We start from the raw sequence: 15,942 nt of genomic DNA on the forward strand, positions 1-15,942 counted from the left end.
CCTGATAGGCAGTTTTCAAGCGAAGGAACGCATACCCTAGCTATGAGGCCACGACAGGCCAATACGTGCGTAATAGCCATCGACTTAAGTGGCTATGCCAGAAAGGGCAATTATACGATGACTAGTTGGCAAGCCCAAGACCGAGAACAAGAGGCCAAGGCGACAGGCAGGTCAAAAAAAACACCGCCAATACAAGCACCAAAATTGTATAGGGAGAGCGGCGTAATCAAGGTGGCTAACAGTTCTCGTTGCAGTGAGTGTCATTACGATCGACTAATATCTCAATCACCTTGTTAATCGAGGCCATCTTACTCCCCGTAACTCGCTTCTCGCGACTCTCTTTCGCGAGGCTAGCTATTCTGTGTGTGATGACCAAGCATGCGGTCAGAGCCCACTTTGGGCCCATCTTACGCCTCGTCTGACGGCCTTCGGGAAACCGTCATTGACCGAGCTTAAGAAGGAATCTTACTAAACGCTTGGCATGGTCAGCAAGTAATAGAAGGAGTCAAACATATATAAGTATCAAGTACAGCCTCGAGAAAGAATCATTATACCTCAAGACTTGAACACCATCGCCAGTCTCATCCTCTACCATTATCCCACCATGTCCGGCCTCAAGTTTGATCCCGAGTACCTCAAGGTCATTGGGCCATTCATCAGTGGCCCCCAGCCACCCCAACAGTCCAATGATATCTATGGAAGGCGGGCGACCATGAACATGATCATGACTGCGGCCAACGACTTTGCTCCTGCTCCGACCGCTGTCCCGCAGACCATCTTTACCGTCAAGGGCCATGATGGAGTCGATATCAAAGTTACGCGCTTCGCCACCGAGGCGGCGTCCAAGTCGGAAACGCCGACACCGGCTGTGGTCTACTTGCACGGCGGTGGTTTCTTCTGCAATAGCGTCGAAATCTTTACGCCTCGGATCGCCCGCTATACTCACGACTCTAATCTACCATACTTTGCTGTGAGCTATCGACTGGCACCCGAGCATCCTGCACCTTGTGCTATTGAAGACTGTTACGCGGTCATCAAGCACTTGTCAGAGTCCTCCCAAGAGTTCAACATCGACCCTACCAAGATCATTGTCCATGGAGACAGCGCTGGAGGAGGTGTTGCTGCTGGCGCCGCTTTGTTGGCTCGAGACCGCAAACTTGAACCTCCCCTGGCGAAGCAGATTCTGATTTATCCCATGCTGGATGACCGGACCAAGGTCAAAGACGACGACCCGAGTATTGAGCTCATGGTCTGGAAGCCGGATGCAAATGTTGTCGCCTGGGACGCTTATCTTAGCGAAGCTCGAAAGAATAGCGATATCCTGCCCTACGCAGTGCCAGCAAGGGCCGCAAGTCTGCGGGATCTTCCACCTACTTATATCGAGGTCGGGACTCTGGATCTATTTAGAGATGAAGACATTGAGTATGCCACTCGGCTAGCTAGGGAAGGTGTCGAAGTTGAGTTTCACCTCTGGCCAGGTCTGCCGCATGGGTTCGACGGTTTTCTGAACCTCAGCTGGTATGAAAGGGCCAAGGAGAGCCGGATGAGCGCCTTGAAGAGGGTTTGAGAGATTGTGGTGCGGTGAAACGTGTCACACCCACTGTAAATAAAGTCGTTTCAAGAGCCACGATACCAGCCTTCAATTCCAATATTGTGTTCAGGTCTCGTATTTCTCGAAATCCAGGCATTCTTTTATGCTTTTGAAACATTTTTCTCTTGGATCCCGTTCTTCAGTTCGTCAACACCTATCTTGAAAGGTAAACTGGCTTTGCAGCTCTTGGCTTGGGTAGCCCAAACGGTCCATGACAGAATATTTTTGAGTGTGATCTGAAATTAATGAGGTTAGATACCAGCCGTCTAATGTGCAGGTTAGAATCATTGGATTTCTCATCGATGCATGGAAAATATTTTGTTGCCTTTAGTTGACCTGCCGAAGCGAAAGGTGATCTTTGAGCAGTTGATGATACTTCCCTGGACAAAACACCATCAAGCACATGTCACAAGCAAGGGGCTTAGTCTTTTGTTTGCGACAGTGCACCACCAAAAAGTCAGCTGTCTCAGAGGTGGTTGCAATGGGAGATTACCTCGCATGCATTAAAAGTATGCTCATGCAGGAACTCTCACCATTACCTCGGAACTTGGCTTCTTGTCGCAGGCACGGCTCATTGGATCGCTATTGAAGGCTTGTCTGCAAGTTTAGTGACTAACCGGTCTTCCGACCTTCTCAATATGGAACATGGGTTCAAGTGAGGGAGCGGGCCTTGTTAGGTAGCAACCCGATGTTGCCGATCAAGCACGGTCCATTGGGTGATTGAGGAGAAATTGTCTTCCCCAGTCCGTGACATCCAGGGCATGTTCAGTAGGAAAGATGTAGGTGACTGAGCTCAGATGATGTGTAATTTCCCCATAGTATCACAGCACCACGAAAATACTGTCATTTGACTAGTGCAAGCAGATGATGTCTTGACAAGCGGTGATGCAACGTTGATGATCAAGGCTTGATGCAAATCTGGCAAGAACAATGACGAATTAGGTTCCTCGGCCCGTGAAGAGGTATAATAAGGTTTTCAATATGATCAATAGCCGCATCAATAAGAATTCGTGTGGTGGTGGTCGACAGTTGATCAACACACGCTATATCGCCTGAATAGGATGGTCTGCCCCTCAAAATGCAACCCCATGTCCGTCGACGGCTAATTCCCGCACATGGAAAAATTCCTATTGATGCAAATAATGTCCGGCAGTTCCAGCATCATCCCATGTACCCCTCAATATCGGTGTGAATTGGCCGAACCCCGGCCTTGGCTTTGGGGTTGGGCCCATTCGGCCCTAGAGCCCGCCGGTCAAGTGGGCATTGCGTCACGGTATCACGGGAGAAGAAGGACCGAGGTGTAAGGTCAGGTTAGTTGCTATAAGAACCTGATATGAAAGGCGAGGATGGGATTCGGCACACCTGAGGCTTGCTCTGTTTGCGGGGGACATCTTGAAAATGAAGTTCCCTTCAATTTCTAGGCTTGGGGCCTTTGGCCTGCTCGCAACCACCCTTGGGGGCCTCGTCGATCTATCAATTGGTCAAAAGACGAGTGATCCAATCCAGGATAATGGACTGACAGATCTTGTCCAATGGTAGGGAAATGCGACTGCCTGAAGCATGGTGTTAGCTGATTTGTTGTTCCTAGGGATACCCACAGCTATTTCATCAACGGAGAAAGACTCTTTATCTTCTCGGGCGAGGTATGAACTGATCCAATTGATTTGCCATTCTCATCTAACACGTGAATAGTTCCATTATTGGCGTCTGCCAGTGTCAGTAGCAAGCCCCCAGATAAACTGTCACCCTACTAACATCCACCAGCCCCGAGCTATGGAGGGATCTTTTGGAAAAGATGAAGGCCGCTGGTTTTAACGCCTTTTCCATCTACAACAGCTGGGGCTACCACGAACCCGTCCCCGGTCACCTCGACTTTGAGAGCGGCGCCCACAACTTTACTTCCATTATGACGCTTGCCCAGGAGATTGGTCTTTATCTGCTTATCCGTCCTGGACCTTACGTCAATGCCGAAGCAAACGCTGGTGGATTCCCCGTGTGGGTTACTACAGGAGAGTATGGAGGTCTGCGCGACGATGATCCTCGGTTCACGGCAGCCTGGAAGGACTACTGGACCGAGATTTCCAAGATCATCAAGCCTCATCTTATCACAAACGGTGGAAACGTCGCCATGTTCCAGGTACCATATCCTCAATCATCATGAAAGTTGTGAGACTAACCGGACAGATCGAAAACGAATTGGGCTGGCAGTGGGACAACCAAGACAAGAGAATCGTCCATAAGCCTGTCGCAAACTACATGCAACTGCTGCAAGACAGTGCCAGAGATGCTGGAATCGACGTGCCACTATTCCACAACGCCCCAAACACCGTAAGTGTCATCATTTGTGACCATAGCTGAACGGAGGGTTAACCATGTGCAGCGAACATTCGCGTGGTCCAACGACTTTGAGCCCAATGCACTGGGTAACGTCGACGTTGTAGGCGTCGACAGCTATCCCTCTTGCTGGAGCTGCAACTTGAGCGAGTGCACTGGCACCAATGGCCAATACATTCCTTATGTGAGTCTGACTAGAGTCATTCGTTCTCTGGGCGAACACTGATACTGTGTAGAAAACTCAAGACTACGTCTCGTACTTCAATGTCCAATCTCCGTAGGTTTCTCCCATATTTGAGTCTTGGGTTTCCCATTAACAATTCCAAGATCGCAGCCCAACTTCCTCCCTGAGTTCCAAGGCGGTTCTTACAACCCATGGGGTGGACCTGAAGGAGGTTGCCCCAGCGATATTGGTCCTGACTTTGCCAACCTCTTCTACCGTGATCTTGTGGCTCAACAAGCTACGGCGATCTCTCTTTACATGATGTACGGCGGCACCAACTGGGGTTGGTTTGCTTGTCCCGTGGTTGGTAAGTGTTGGCCATCCCTTGAGATGGCCCTCGACTGACCCTATTAGCTTCGAGCTACGACTATTCTTCGCCCATCTCGGAGAATCGCTTCATCTGGGACAAGTTCTACGAGACCAAGCTTCTCACTCTGTTCACTCGAGCCGCACACGACTTGACCAAGACTGAGCGAGTTGAAAACGTGAGTGAAGTTATTTTCCACATCACCAAGACGCATATTGACCCAATCAGAGCACATCGGCTTCTACCAACAAGGAGATTCTCGTCTCTGAGTTGAGAAATGTCGACAACGATGCCGCGTTCTACGTGACCCGACACAGTTACTCTCCATCCGGTACCAAGGAACAGTTCAAGGTCAAGGTCAAGACCTCCGAGGGAGAATGTGAGAGCTTATTATTCTTTGAAAATTACCCGTTCAAATTCTAACAGTGACAGTCTTGATTCCTCAGTACGCTGACCAGATCACCATTAACGGCCATCAGTCCAAGATCCTTGTCACCGATTTCAACTTTGGAAGCAAGAAGCTACTTTACTCGACTGCCGAGGTTTTGACATACTCGGCATTTGATAAGAAGGAAGTCCTCGTTCTTTGGCTGCCCGAGGGTGAGACCGGCGAGTTTACTCTGCAGGAGCATACCAAGGTCAAGTCCACCAGCAAGGCTCTGAAGGGTCTCCAGGTCAAGGCTGGCAAGGAGAATGTCACTGTGACATACACTCAAGAAAAGGGACTTTTCACTCTCGGCCTGGAAGATGGATCTACTATTGTCCTCGTTGACCGCGAAACGGCATACCATTTCTGGGCTCCTGCTCTGGACAACCACCCGCTTGTGGACGCGAACAACACCGGTATGTTTATCCGCAACTTTGGAAGGACGAATTCTAATGGTGCCGTGTCTTTAGTTTTGGTTCAAGGCCCTTACCTTGTCCGCTCGGCCTCTTACGACGAGAAGAAGCGCAAGCTCAGCATTTACGGAGACCTCGACCAGGAAACTCAGGTGACCGTCTTTGCACCTGAATCCCTGAAGACAATCGCCTGGAACGACAAGAGGGTCAAGATTACATCCCAAAAGGGAAACCTCTTCACTATCAAGCTTGACAAGCCTTCTAAGTTCAAGCTCCCAAGCCTGGACCGATGGAAGTACACGGATAGTTTGCCCGAGATTAAGGCTGACTACAAGCCCTCTTCTAAGGCCTGGACTGGTAAGTTCTTTCTTTTTCAACCGCCTAATCTCCCCACCTGACGTAATATATAGTCGCGGACCGAACCAACACTAGCAACAATGTGGTCCCTGATCTCAACAACCCCGTCCTGTACGTTGATGAGTACGATATTCACTACGGCAACCACATCTACCGAGCCACCTTCCCTACAACTGACTCACTGCCCACTGGTGTTTACCTGAACCTGACTGGCGGTCTCGCTTTTGGTTACTCAGTTTGGCTGAACGAGGACTACATTGGCTCTTGGCTCGGACGATCTTGGCTCGGCGCCCAGGGACAAGAATTCTCTTTCAAGAATGCCACACTCGCCAAGAAGGAGAACGTCTTGGTCGTTTTGATGGACAACTCAGGACACGACCTTCGTGAAGCTGCACTGGCGCCTCGAGGTATCACCAACGCAACACTGCTTGGCCCAAGCAAGGAGCGCTACGAATTTTCCGAGTGGAAGATTGCAGGCACTGCGGGAAGTGGTGAACCTTCTCTTGACCTCATCCGAGGTCCCCTCAACGAAGGTGGATTGTACGCCGAGCGTGTTGGCATGCATCTTCCTGGCTACCCAGACAACAAGTGGTCGTCTTACTCCAAGAAGAAGACTCTGGAGAATCCTTCGTCAGGAGTCCGCGTGTACCGAACAACTGCAGACTTGGATGTCCCCAAGGGTCTTGATGTCTCCATCTCCTTCAAACTGACTGCCTCCTCCGACTCGACATTCTCGCCTACCAAGTCTGGATACAGCAACCAAGTGAGAGCCCTGCTGTTTGTCAACGGATACCAGTACGGCAGATTCAACCCCTACATCGGCCATCAGACCTCTTTCCCTGTTCCTCCTGGTGTGCTCAACTACAACGGAGAGAATACCATTGCAGTCACGGTTTGGAGTCAAAGTGCTCAAGGAGGAGAGATCAAGGTTGAGTGGGAGCTTGACTACGTTCACTCTTCTAGCTTTGACGTGAGGTTCGATAGCGAGTATCTCCGCCCGGGTTGGACAAAGGATAGACTGGAGTATGCGTGATTAAGTGGTATTCGCAGATAGATAGTTGAGAACTACTAGGTGCTTATGTCTTATGTGCAAATATTGGCTGCGACCAAGGACTAGTCTAAAATCTATTCCCCGTGTAGGTCCGCGGGCTTGACCATAACCCAGTTCTTGTCTGCTGTGACTGGAAGTCCCTCCTTCTTCTGAGCCTTGGCAAAGTCGGAAATCATGCCGCGGATTTGCTTGCTGTAGCTCTCCTTGCGATCAACCCACAAGTGAATGCCTCCCTTCTTGACATCAACTCCGTGGAAGATCATTGGTCCGTCACTGTCGGGAGTATCGCCGGCAGCCAAGATAGGCTTCTTCCACTCGTCAATGTAGGTGAGAATGGCTGCCCATTTGCCAGCCTTCCAGGTAGCTGGGGCCCATAGGAACGGGGTCATCTTGGCGTCCAGGTTCTGCTGCTGAATCTCCTTCTCGTACTCTCCATCCTCGATTTGCTTGCGAGCGGTGGTGAGATCGCCATTCTTTTCCTGCATAAGAAGGGTCACGCCGATGACCTTCTCAGCTGGGACGTTGTAGCCGTACTTGGGGTCTGAAGCCACCATACGGACGAGCTCCTCAGAGGCAGCGCTCACAACGTACACGTCGATACCGTTGGCCATAAGCTTGTTGTAGAGCTCAACCTGGCCCTCGAAGATCTTGGGAGGAGACACGTCAATGGCCGTCACCTTGTCATCTTCAAAGTAGGTTGTTGGGATTGTCTCATTGAGGGCCATGAGCTCATCGACGTAGCCCTTGAGCTCACGCAGGGGGAAGCCGCTAAAGATTTGTGCAGCCCAAGGGTAGCAAACGGCATCCTCAATCTCGCACAGGCGGTTGTAGTAGCTGTACAAGGTCTCGTTGTGCGTATCCGTATCCTTGAAGGGGACGAGCTTGAGGGTAGGGTCCATGGTCTCTCGGGTCAGGATGCCCTTGTTCTCCAGATAGGGCAGCAGGGACTCTTCGAGGTCGAACTCGTAGCTGGTGTTGTCCATGTCAAAGACAGCATAGGCACCAGTGTTGGCATTGGCGGCAATCATTTTCTCAAGGGCCTTAGCGGCCTTGGGAGGCCAGTGCTTGAGTTGGGGACCACGGGTGCCATAGGTAGGAATGGCGACGGAGAGAGTGCCAATGTTTGCCAGGCAAAATGCCTGAGCAAAGGTGATTGCGCTGGGCCTCATTGTGCAAAGTTTGATAGGAACGAGAGCGACTGGGGAAGAAGCTGAGGAGTGAGGGAAGAGCAAAAGCCACCCAAGATAACGGCTTCAAGGGCTCCCTGGAGAGCTTATACCTTCTGAGACCGTGCGGGCCGAAGTTTCTCCCCTTCATAAACAAGAGACATTTACGGGATGGAGTTCGGTGTTACCGACCTAGGTGGACGATCTTGGACACTTTGGTGTGGCTACCCCACCCGAGCGATAAACAGGTTTTTGTCTTTTCGACGCGTCCGGATGATAATAACATAGTGTTTTGGAGTGTTGTCGTGTAAAGGCTCGATTATTGAAAGTTCAAGCTACTCAATCATACCAATTCCTCCATATACATCCCTCATTCTGGCCTCAATGACGACTTCTTCCCACGCGACCTGCCAGAGCAACCACCTCATCTCCCGAGTTGAAGACCAGGGTTGCACACGGGTGTGTTGTGAAACAGGAAAGGATCGACAAGTTCGCAGCCAAATTCCAAGAGAGTTCATTGGCCCCTGCCCGCCAAGGGTCGTATTGTCAGCCGGAGATGAGTCGAATCCTACCTAGCTGGACATGGGGGGACAAGAGGTCAAACGGCGGAGGAACAGAAGTAAATGGAATAGTCAAGTATTCTTTGATAAGACCCTAGCCTTGGTCTTTTTAAAACCATGGACTTTGGGCCCCAGCTTCAACACTTCCATGAGCTCTTCAAACTCGGCCTTTGGCACTTTTCCTCCACTAGCCACCTTATGTCCGCGAGCAAAGGACTCTCCCAATCGATCTCGGAGTGTCGGATCGGCCGCACGGTCAGCGGTTTCACGAAGAAACTTAATGGTGTCGACTGGCGGGAACATGCCCTTGGCGCATTTGGCAACGCGACAGGAAAAGCTGACCATGCCGGGTGAGTATCCTTCGTTGGCGACCAAGACGACTTCCACCAGGTCGGTATATAGATAACTAGCCCACCGCGAGGCTATGAGGGGATGAACCTGCGCTTCCGAGCTGAGGTAAATGACGACTACTCTCCCGTCAGCAGAGAATCTAGGCGCAGCACTTTTGTTGCATCGCATAAATTCTTCATGTATTTCGCGCCTGGCTGCGACTAGATTTTTGTCCTTAGTGAGCTCTTTCGGGGAGGAGGCAGCCCTCAGGGCCTTCCATGCAATCGTGACATCGCAAGCTGCGGTCCGGCGGGGAGCATGGATGAGCGAGATTGCTTGATAGATTATGCCCGTTTTATGCATCTCGATCGTCGGCTTCATGTTTGGAAAGGGCGGCTCCCACTTGACCATGTTGCCCAACTCTCCAAGTGTGCCCAAGACACAGAGCCAATCGCATATCTCTTTTACTTCTTCGTGCAGGTCAAGGCAGATGAGATACGTCAGCAGTGAGCTAGTCGCGACGGGAGGACTGTTGTCGGCCGTAACAAGAAGGGCATCCTGAGGATGTTCATTCTCCTCCGCGTAGTGGTGGTCGATGACTATTGCTCTATGGGGGGCATCGATAAGAGGAGGAGATTGCTGTGAGCCATGGTCCAGGACGAAGATGAAAGCAGGCTTGTAATCGGCCATGGCCTTTCGAGACACGTCATCGTCAAGACGACCGCCTTTTCGGATAGTGTGGACTGATATTAGATCCTTGTCAAGGCCAAGGAGTACCAAAGTCCGCTCCAAAATAGCTCCGGAGGTGAGCCCGTCGACGTCTCTATCAGGAACGATAAGGGTCCGTTGCTTGGCTGAAACACTGTGGAAGATTACAATAAGTACATGTGCCCCAAATAATTCTCGGGTATCAACATTATTAAAGTTTTGAAGAATGAAGAACGCACCACTCTTGAATGAATTTCCTTGCTGCCTTAATCTTATTCTTTGGTGCTGGCCAGATAATTTCTCCATTCGTATCACGTAGTGAGCGCTTGAAATGGTTCTTTGGATTTGCACCAGGACTCCAAGCACGACGCCACTTAGGCTTATAGCTTATTGGTGTCCAGCTTGCGGTGCGTTTCGTCGACTGGATTCGACAGTAGAATGGGACCAAGAAGGAGGTAGAATTGCTGTGGAGGAGTGGCAATGTTCTGGGGACTGTCAGGGTCCGTCTCAAGCGGAAAGACATCTTGTTGTGGGCAGTCTTTTCCAGTCTTGAGCAGACTTCAAATCTTCCGATATGAGAGAAGTTCCATTCAAAGTGATGTCGCCATAGAAAGGTTGAACGTAGCGAGGATCAACCAACTATTGGCCGGAAAGGAGGCCTAGGGGCGAAAAGCGATGTATTGTGGTGATGATAAAACTTGCACGCAGAAGTTGCTTGGCTCACAAAGGTGGGTCGAGGTCACGTGTCTCTCCTGGTCACGTGCATCCTTTCACGCATCACCAGCCCAAGAACCCACATTTGGTTCAAACTCTATGGTTGAAGAGAACAACGTTCGCAGCTGTATGTAGCCCGACTATAGTCTCAACAATCACGTCTTTCCACCGCTTCCAATGCTCAAATGCGAGCTCCCCTTGATGCCCCATCCGCGTAAAGTCGATCCTTACTCAAAAGGTTTGATATGACCCCACTTCGTCTCTTGGGAACAGTGCGAATCGGAGCTAGCGACCAGCCGATACATGGCGACGTAAGGTTGTCTAACCAGCAGCACCAACTGGGCACTTCAAACTTTTGTTCAAGACCCCTATTGCATTTGACTTCCTGTTCATTTCTCGCGATTCAAGCCTGAGTCGATCCACAGGATTAACCCAAGCCATATCAGGGGTTAGGAGGAGGCGTGGGCCTTTTGTGGCGTCATGGCGGCTCTAACCAGACACGATGGCATTCCGTTGCTTCACTTTGAGTCGTTCCTGACGAGCCGGGAATGGTGGCGGCAATTCCATTAGACTGAAAGCAGTCGAATATTGTGGCGAAAGGCTCTTGGGTCCGGAATTGTCTAGCCAAATGGGCAAAGGTTGTCGAGTCTGGGTTCCTCTAGCGTGTGTGAGTGAATCCATCTTGCACCTATATATCTCCCCTATCCCCGCTGCGGATTGTTGGAGCGGCTTCTTGCGTTCATTTTTGTCTGGTCGTTGCACGTCGAGCTCTTCAAAGGCCATTATACAGCATGAAATATCCCATCGTCCTCGCTCTCCTGGCCGCGGCTGGAGCGTATGCCCAAACATCAGGGTGCGACCAGACAAAGGTTGCACGATGTCTTGAGGCAGCGGCCAAGGTATGCCTTCCCTCGGACAGCTGAGTAGGGACTTTCTAACAAGTCATGCCTACAGCCTGCTGGATGCCAGGATAACGACCGTTGTCTGTGTGGAGTGTACAAGGAAATCTCGGCGCAAGTCCACCTTGGTCTCTCTCCGTCTACTGTTCATATCTAACATGTTACAGCTGCTATATCCCTTGCCCTAATGGAGACCACGCGGTCGACGCCGAGAAACAAGTTGATGCATACTGCGAGGTCAAGAGGAAGCGATCATTCAAGGAGTGGTTTTCACGGGAGTAGGGGACGAGTCTTTTTCTTTCTTAAACATTATCAACCTTATGCCGTCTTCTTTGTAGAATTTGTTCTGTAAATTTTGCTCTCAGAGATCTAGAGAGTCGGCAGAGAGAAGAGGGGTGGCATCCAGACAATGCATCATGGTGAGGGGTGACTCACCTGTGCACGATGCGTCGTGAGTGATAAGAGGTCTCATTTTTGTAAAATAGATCAAGTATTCTTAGTTACAACAACCATCGACACACATAATCTACCTAGGTACTTCATATATCTATTTATCATTAACCTTTTCTATCATCCCATTGGACTACCCTAGACAGCCGAGCAAGTCGGCTCGGAGCATCGGCGGCTGGTCGGAGTTAAAACTGTGCTTCACGGTGCCATGACACGACTATCCACTTCCTAACAGGGCCAAAAATAGCATGGTTTTGCTCATTCGTAATATGTCCGTCTCGGAGCCGATATCAAGAGGCAATGTAAAAAGCAGAAACCCCGTTGCTCGCCAGTCTGAAAAATTTGGACTTCTATGACTCTTCTTTAAGACTCTTGACTTGAGCAATCAATCATGGCGACAGACGACGAACCGAAACAGTGGTACAATGCCGCACACAGGGTTCTTGAAGAACTTGGCCTTGTCTCCCTTTACAACTCTACTACAGACGTCAAGATCCTTTGTACTCAAAGGTTCATCCGACTTTTCGCCTATGGCTCATCGACACTTGTGCTGGTTGCATATCTGAGGGAGCTGGGAATTTCTCAAACACAGATTGGTCTTTTCATGACTTTGACCCTGGCGGGTGACATTGTCATTAGCTTCCTGCTTGCCCTCTTCGCTGATGGCGTTGGTCGAAGAGCTGTCCTTGCGCTAGGAGCCATTCTCATGGTTGGTAGTGGGCTTGTCTTTGCTACCTTTGGTAACTACTGGATCCTGTTGGCTGCCGCCATCTTTGGTGTCATCAGCCCTGGGTAAGACCCTCTCATCTGTGTGTAATGACTTATACTGACGGGCCTTGTGTAGTGGCAACGAAATTGGACCCTTCCGAGGCCTTGAGGAAAGCATCATTGCTCACGTAACGGACCCTGAAAGGCGAAGCGATGTCTATGCTTGGTACAGCCTCTTTGGCACCGCGGGAGCTGCGTTTGGCATCTTGACTTGTGGTTGGGTAACTCATTACATGCGCCTTAGCCTCCACATGGACGTTGTAGACGTCTACCGCAGAGTATTTTACGGATACGCCGTTCTCGGTCTGCTGAAGCTGGTCGCAGCTATTGTCCTGAGTTCCGACGTGGAAATCCACCACGAGCCACAGCCTGTGCCAGCTGCCCATAATGATGAACAAACACCTCTCATTCCTGGTAACAACCCCCAGCAAAGCCAGCCTGCTGCAAAGAAACAACTTCGAGCAAGAATCTCTCACGAGAGCGTTCCTATTGTCGTCTGCCTTTGCGCTTTGTTTGCACTTGATAGCTTTGCTTCAGGCCTCGCTCCTCTGTAAGTACCAATCTTGACCATCCCACTTATCACTGTCAAAAACTCATGGTTGGAACAGCTCATGGATTACCTACTACTTCAAGTCGCACTACCAAATTGAGGAAGGAAAGTTGGGATCCATTTTCTTCGTCACGAGTATCATCGCCGCCACATCCATGATTGTGGCATCATCTCTCGCGAAGCGCTTTGGAAATGTCCGGGTAAGTTCTGTATGCTATTCCATGCATTTTCCGTTTCCTGACCTCGAGATATTCTAGACAATGGTCTTCACTCATCTCCCATCTGCCATCTTCTTGGCTCTCATCCCAATCCCAGATGAAGTCCACCTGTCTGTCTTGTTCTTAACTCTTCGAGCCTGCACACAGTCCATGGACGTTGCGCCACGATCCGCATTCCTCGCCGCCATCGTTCTGCCTCAGGAACGAACCGTGGTCACCGGGCTTATCAATGTGGCCAAGACTGGTGCCCAGAGCCTGGGACCTCTCATCACTGGACTGCTTGCGGACTCAGACTACTTTTGGGTGTCGTTCATCATGGCTGGTACGCTCAAGGCCAGCTACGATCTTGGCTTCCTCGCCCTGTTCAAGAACCACGAGAGAGTGGAGGCGAGAAGAAACCGCCAGGACCATGAAACTGCCGAGGAGTAACTAGTTGATGAGAGGTGAACTGTGGTGGAAACACCTCGCATCCTTTTTGAGCTACAAAGAATGACAATCTGGCTCGAAAGGTGTTTGAAAGCATGAAGGAGAAGGGGTAAGAAAGGTTGAAAAGACTGAACACAGAACCTTGCAGAGGGGAAATCTAGATTGGTACAATAATGTGGGAGATTGAACATCACTCTTCTGTTTCTCAAGAAAATGGCATGTAACTATAGACTTGCGGGAGATTAGTTATCATCGGCGTTTTTATTTCTTCTAGGTAGCCAAGTACGGCGAATTATTCTATCTCTAGTTATATACTTAAGGCTTCATCATTGCCGCAAGCTCCTCGTCGTCCAACTTCTTAGCGACACCCGGTCCCTTGTATTGCCGGTTGATAGGTTGAATCAGTATTCTTCGGTAGCTGGTCAAGGGAGGTGTGCCAGCATCTGTAACCTCTAAGATAAGGTGCAGAACCAATCCCTTTTCTAGTGAGAGTTGCTCCCTAACAACGATGCATGACTTTTCTGGGGGCGCAATGGTGACCTTAATCTTGCTGCCATCGCTGCCTTCAGCCTCCTTGATATCAAGCTCTGACACCTCGTAGCCATGGTACGTCTGGGTGGCACTAGGTTCTCGGTACTGGAACCACTTATAGGACAGCTTGTCACCGTCGGGATCGTATGTCTTGGATGCGTCGATAGTGATGGTTGATCCAGCATCGGCCTCGATGTAATAAGGCTTGTATCCAAACTCTCCGTTAACAGCAACAACAGGCTGGTGGTTGGCCTTTGTGAAATCTGGACTCAATGTCCACTGTATCCTCGCAGCAAAGTCGTTCTGGTATGTGTTTCTCCAACGCCAGATAGTGGCCTTGTTTGTCCTAAACTGTGTACCGTTCAAGCCGACGACGCCGTCTGCGGCATCACAGAAGTGGCCTCTGTTGGGAATGCCCTTGTCGCTCACATTCGCAGGGAGATATCGGCCTCCCCACGAACCCCATGAAGGTTCTTCTGGGAAGTTGAGCCCATTCTGCATGATATAGAGGAACGTGGGGGTATCTCCCTCGATGATGAAGGCCGGCTTTGGATAGACAGCTCCAAGGGGGCCAAGCTGCACGTTCTCCTTTACCCATTCGGCAGTGACCTTGCTGGGATCAGGGCCACCTTCGTCGACAGATCCTGAGATGCCGATCCATGTAGCATTTCCGTACTGGTTCCAGCCGTGGACGGAGCAGATATAGAAGATCTCGGGCCACTGCTGTCGAATCCAGCTACCGCAGTCGTCTTGATCAGATATGGTGTAAACGCGAAGCTTTGAGCGCAGTTCGGCGGCATCAGGTCGGTTACGGATTCGATGCAAGACCTGAGCTAGCACATTGACGCCGCCCCAGACGAGGACCCAGAGAGGATCTTGATCGGAAGAGGTCAACCGCTCAAGGAGCAGCTCACCACCCTCGCTGAGGGGTATATCGTCACCAACGGCGGCCATGCCGTACACCTAGAACCTGTTAATTTCCTCAGGTTCACATATGAAGACATGGCAAACATACCGGTGGGCCAGACTTGATGAGGCCTCGAACCTCCTGGGCCGAGGGATAAGGAAAGTCGGGGTGTGCGTGGGCATTGAGGTTGTCGACAACCTGCTCATAACCATCGACAATCTCCTGCAACTTGTGCGGCGCAACTGTATCTCGAAGCCATACTGAAGTGACGGCAACAACACCCTCAGTCTTGAACTGATTCGAGTATGTCAGGTACCGACAGAAGGATTCAGCATCGTCTGGCTCATTTGTGATGTCGGTGAGGATAAAGACGCGGTGCTTGGAGGGGAAGGGAAGAAGAGAAGATCTGCCCGTGGTAGCCATTTTCGTCGCACTTGTTCAACAGCTGTAAATGATGAATAAGGACCCTGAGATGTAGGTTTGCAACTCACCTTCTGATGTGACAATGCGGAGGCTCAAAGACTAAATAGTGCAAACCATGATGTTTTGGGCATGTCTAAGCACAAAGTGGTGTTGTTTAGAGTGCGGCTGCTAGTTCTAGATAGGCAATTCAAGGCACAACTCCGGGCCTGTCGGCTTTAGAAGGGAGAATTGCGTCAACTTCTCCACACTGCTGGCTCCGGGGTGCAGCTCGCGCGTGGGCTGCCACACCGTAAACCCGCTTCGGGCAAGCACAAGAGCTGCTGTGGATAGCTGTCAATCATGTGTTTAGTTCGGATGACTCGATGATAGGTCAAGCGAATGGAAGGGCATCCGAAAAAGCATGGGGTCGGTTTCCGGAAGACTGATGGGATTCCAAGGCTTCTCGCCAAGAACTAGCTTGGTGCTGAAGGCGGGGAAACTGGGGTTGAGAAAATGGCCGCGAGCTGAGTTGGATTGAATGCCAGGGACGAGTAGAGCTGCCTCACAAAGTTTCATCGGCCGGCTCGAAGTATAACTCGTAAAGCAGCTT

The 15,942-nt window shown here is 50.6% G+C and overlaps 6 protein-coding genes across 6 annotated transcripts; 3 read left to right on the forward strand and 3 right to left on the reverse strand.

Moving 5' to 3' along the window:
• Nucleotides 1-604: 604 nt before the first annotated feature.
• On the forward strand, nucleotides 605-1,567 carry NECHADRAFT_87517 (uncharacterized protein; the record flags this gene model as incomplete). The annotated part of the gene is made up of 1 exon (XM_003043276.1): nucleotides 605-1,567. One exon carries the CDS (start codon nucleotides 605-607, stop codon nucleotides 1,565-1,567), a length of 963 nt encoding a protein of 320 aa, XP_003043322.1.
• Nucleotides 1,568-2,989: 1,422 nt separating this feature from the next.
• On the forward strand, nucleotides 2,990-6,685 carry NECHADRAFT_53688 (uncharacterized protein; the record flags this gene model as incomplete). The annotated part of the gene is made up of 13 exons (XM_003043277.1): nucleotides 2,990-3,126; nucleotides 3,180-3,234; nucleotides 3,284-3,306; nucleotides 3,356-3,728; nucleotides 3,776-3,919; nucleotides 3,972-4,109; nucleotides 4,162-4,202; nucleotides 4,253-4,455; nucleotides 4,503-4,633; nucleotides 4,684-4,834; nucleotides 4,888-5,298; nucleotides 5,353-5,652; nucleotides 5,706-6,685. 13 exons carry the CDS (start codon nucleotides 2,990-2,992, stop codon nucleotides 6,683-6,685), a joined length of 3,087 nt encoding a protein of 1,028 aa, XP_003043323.1.
• Nucleotides 6,686-6,777: 92 nt separating this feature from the next.
• NECHADRAFT_53388 (uncharacterized protein) lies at nucleotides 6,778-7,872 on the reverse strand (the record flags this gene model as incomplete). The annotated part of the gene is made up of 1 exon (XM_003043375.1): nucleotides 6,778-7,872. The coding sequence occupies one exon, from the start codon at nucleotides 7,870-7,872 to the stop codon at nucleotides 6,778-6,780; it is 1,095 nt and encodes a 364-aa protein (XP_003043421.1).
• Nucleotides 7,873-8,567: 695 nt separating this feature from the next.
• On the reverse strand, nucleotides 8,568-9,810 carry NECHADRAFT_24662 (uncharacterized protein; the record flags this gene model as incomplete). Its single annotated transcript, XM_003043376.1, has 2 exons — nucleotides 8,568-9,621; nucleotides 9,707-9,810. Coding segments are annotated over 2 exons (1,158 nt in total), but the record flags the coding sequence as incomplete, so codon positions are not given.
• A 2,111-nt stretch (nucleotides 9,811-11,921) lies between these two features.
• On the forward strand, nucleotides 11,922-13,495 carry NECHADRAFT_53606 (uncharacterized protein; the record flags this gene model as incomplete). The annotated part of the gene is made up of 4 exons (XM_003043278.1): nucleotides 11,922-12,322; nucleotides 12,375-12,848; nucleotides 12,907-13,057; nucleotides 13,106-13,495. 4 exons carry the CDS (start codon nucleotides 11,922-11,924, stop codon nucleotides 13,493-13,495), a joined length of 1,416 nt encoding a protein of 471 aa, XP_003043324.1.
• Nucleotides 13,496-13,807: 312 nt separating this feature from the next.
• Nucleotides 13,808-15,353, reverse strand: NECHADRAFT_87522 (uncharacterized protein; the record flags this gene model as incomplete). The annotated part of the gene is made up of 2 exons (XM_003043377.1): nucleotides 13,808-14,986; nucleotides 15,039-15,353. 2 exons carry the CDS (start codon nucleotides 15,351-15,353, stop codon nucleotides 13,808-13,810), a joined length of 1,494 nt encoding a protein of 497 aa, XP_003043423.1.
• Nucleotides 15,354-15,942: the final 589 nt, after the last annotated feature.

This window comes from Fusarium vanettenii (assembly GCF_000151355.1).
Source record: "Fusarium vanettenii 77-13-4 chromosome 12 genomic scaffold NECHAsca_29_chr12_4_0, whole genome shotgun sequence".
NCBI lineage: Eukaryota > Fungi > Ascomycota > Sordariomycetes > Hypocreales > Nectriaceae > Fusarium > Fusarium vanettenii.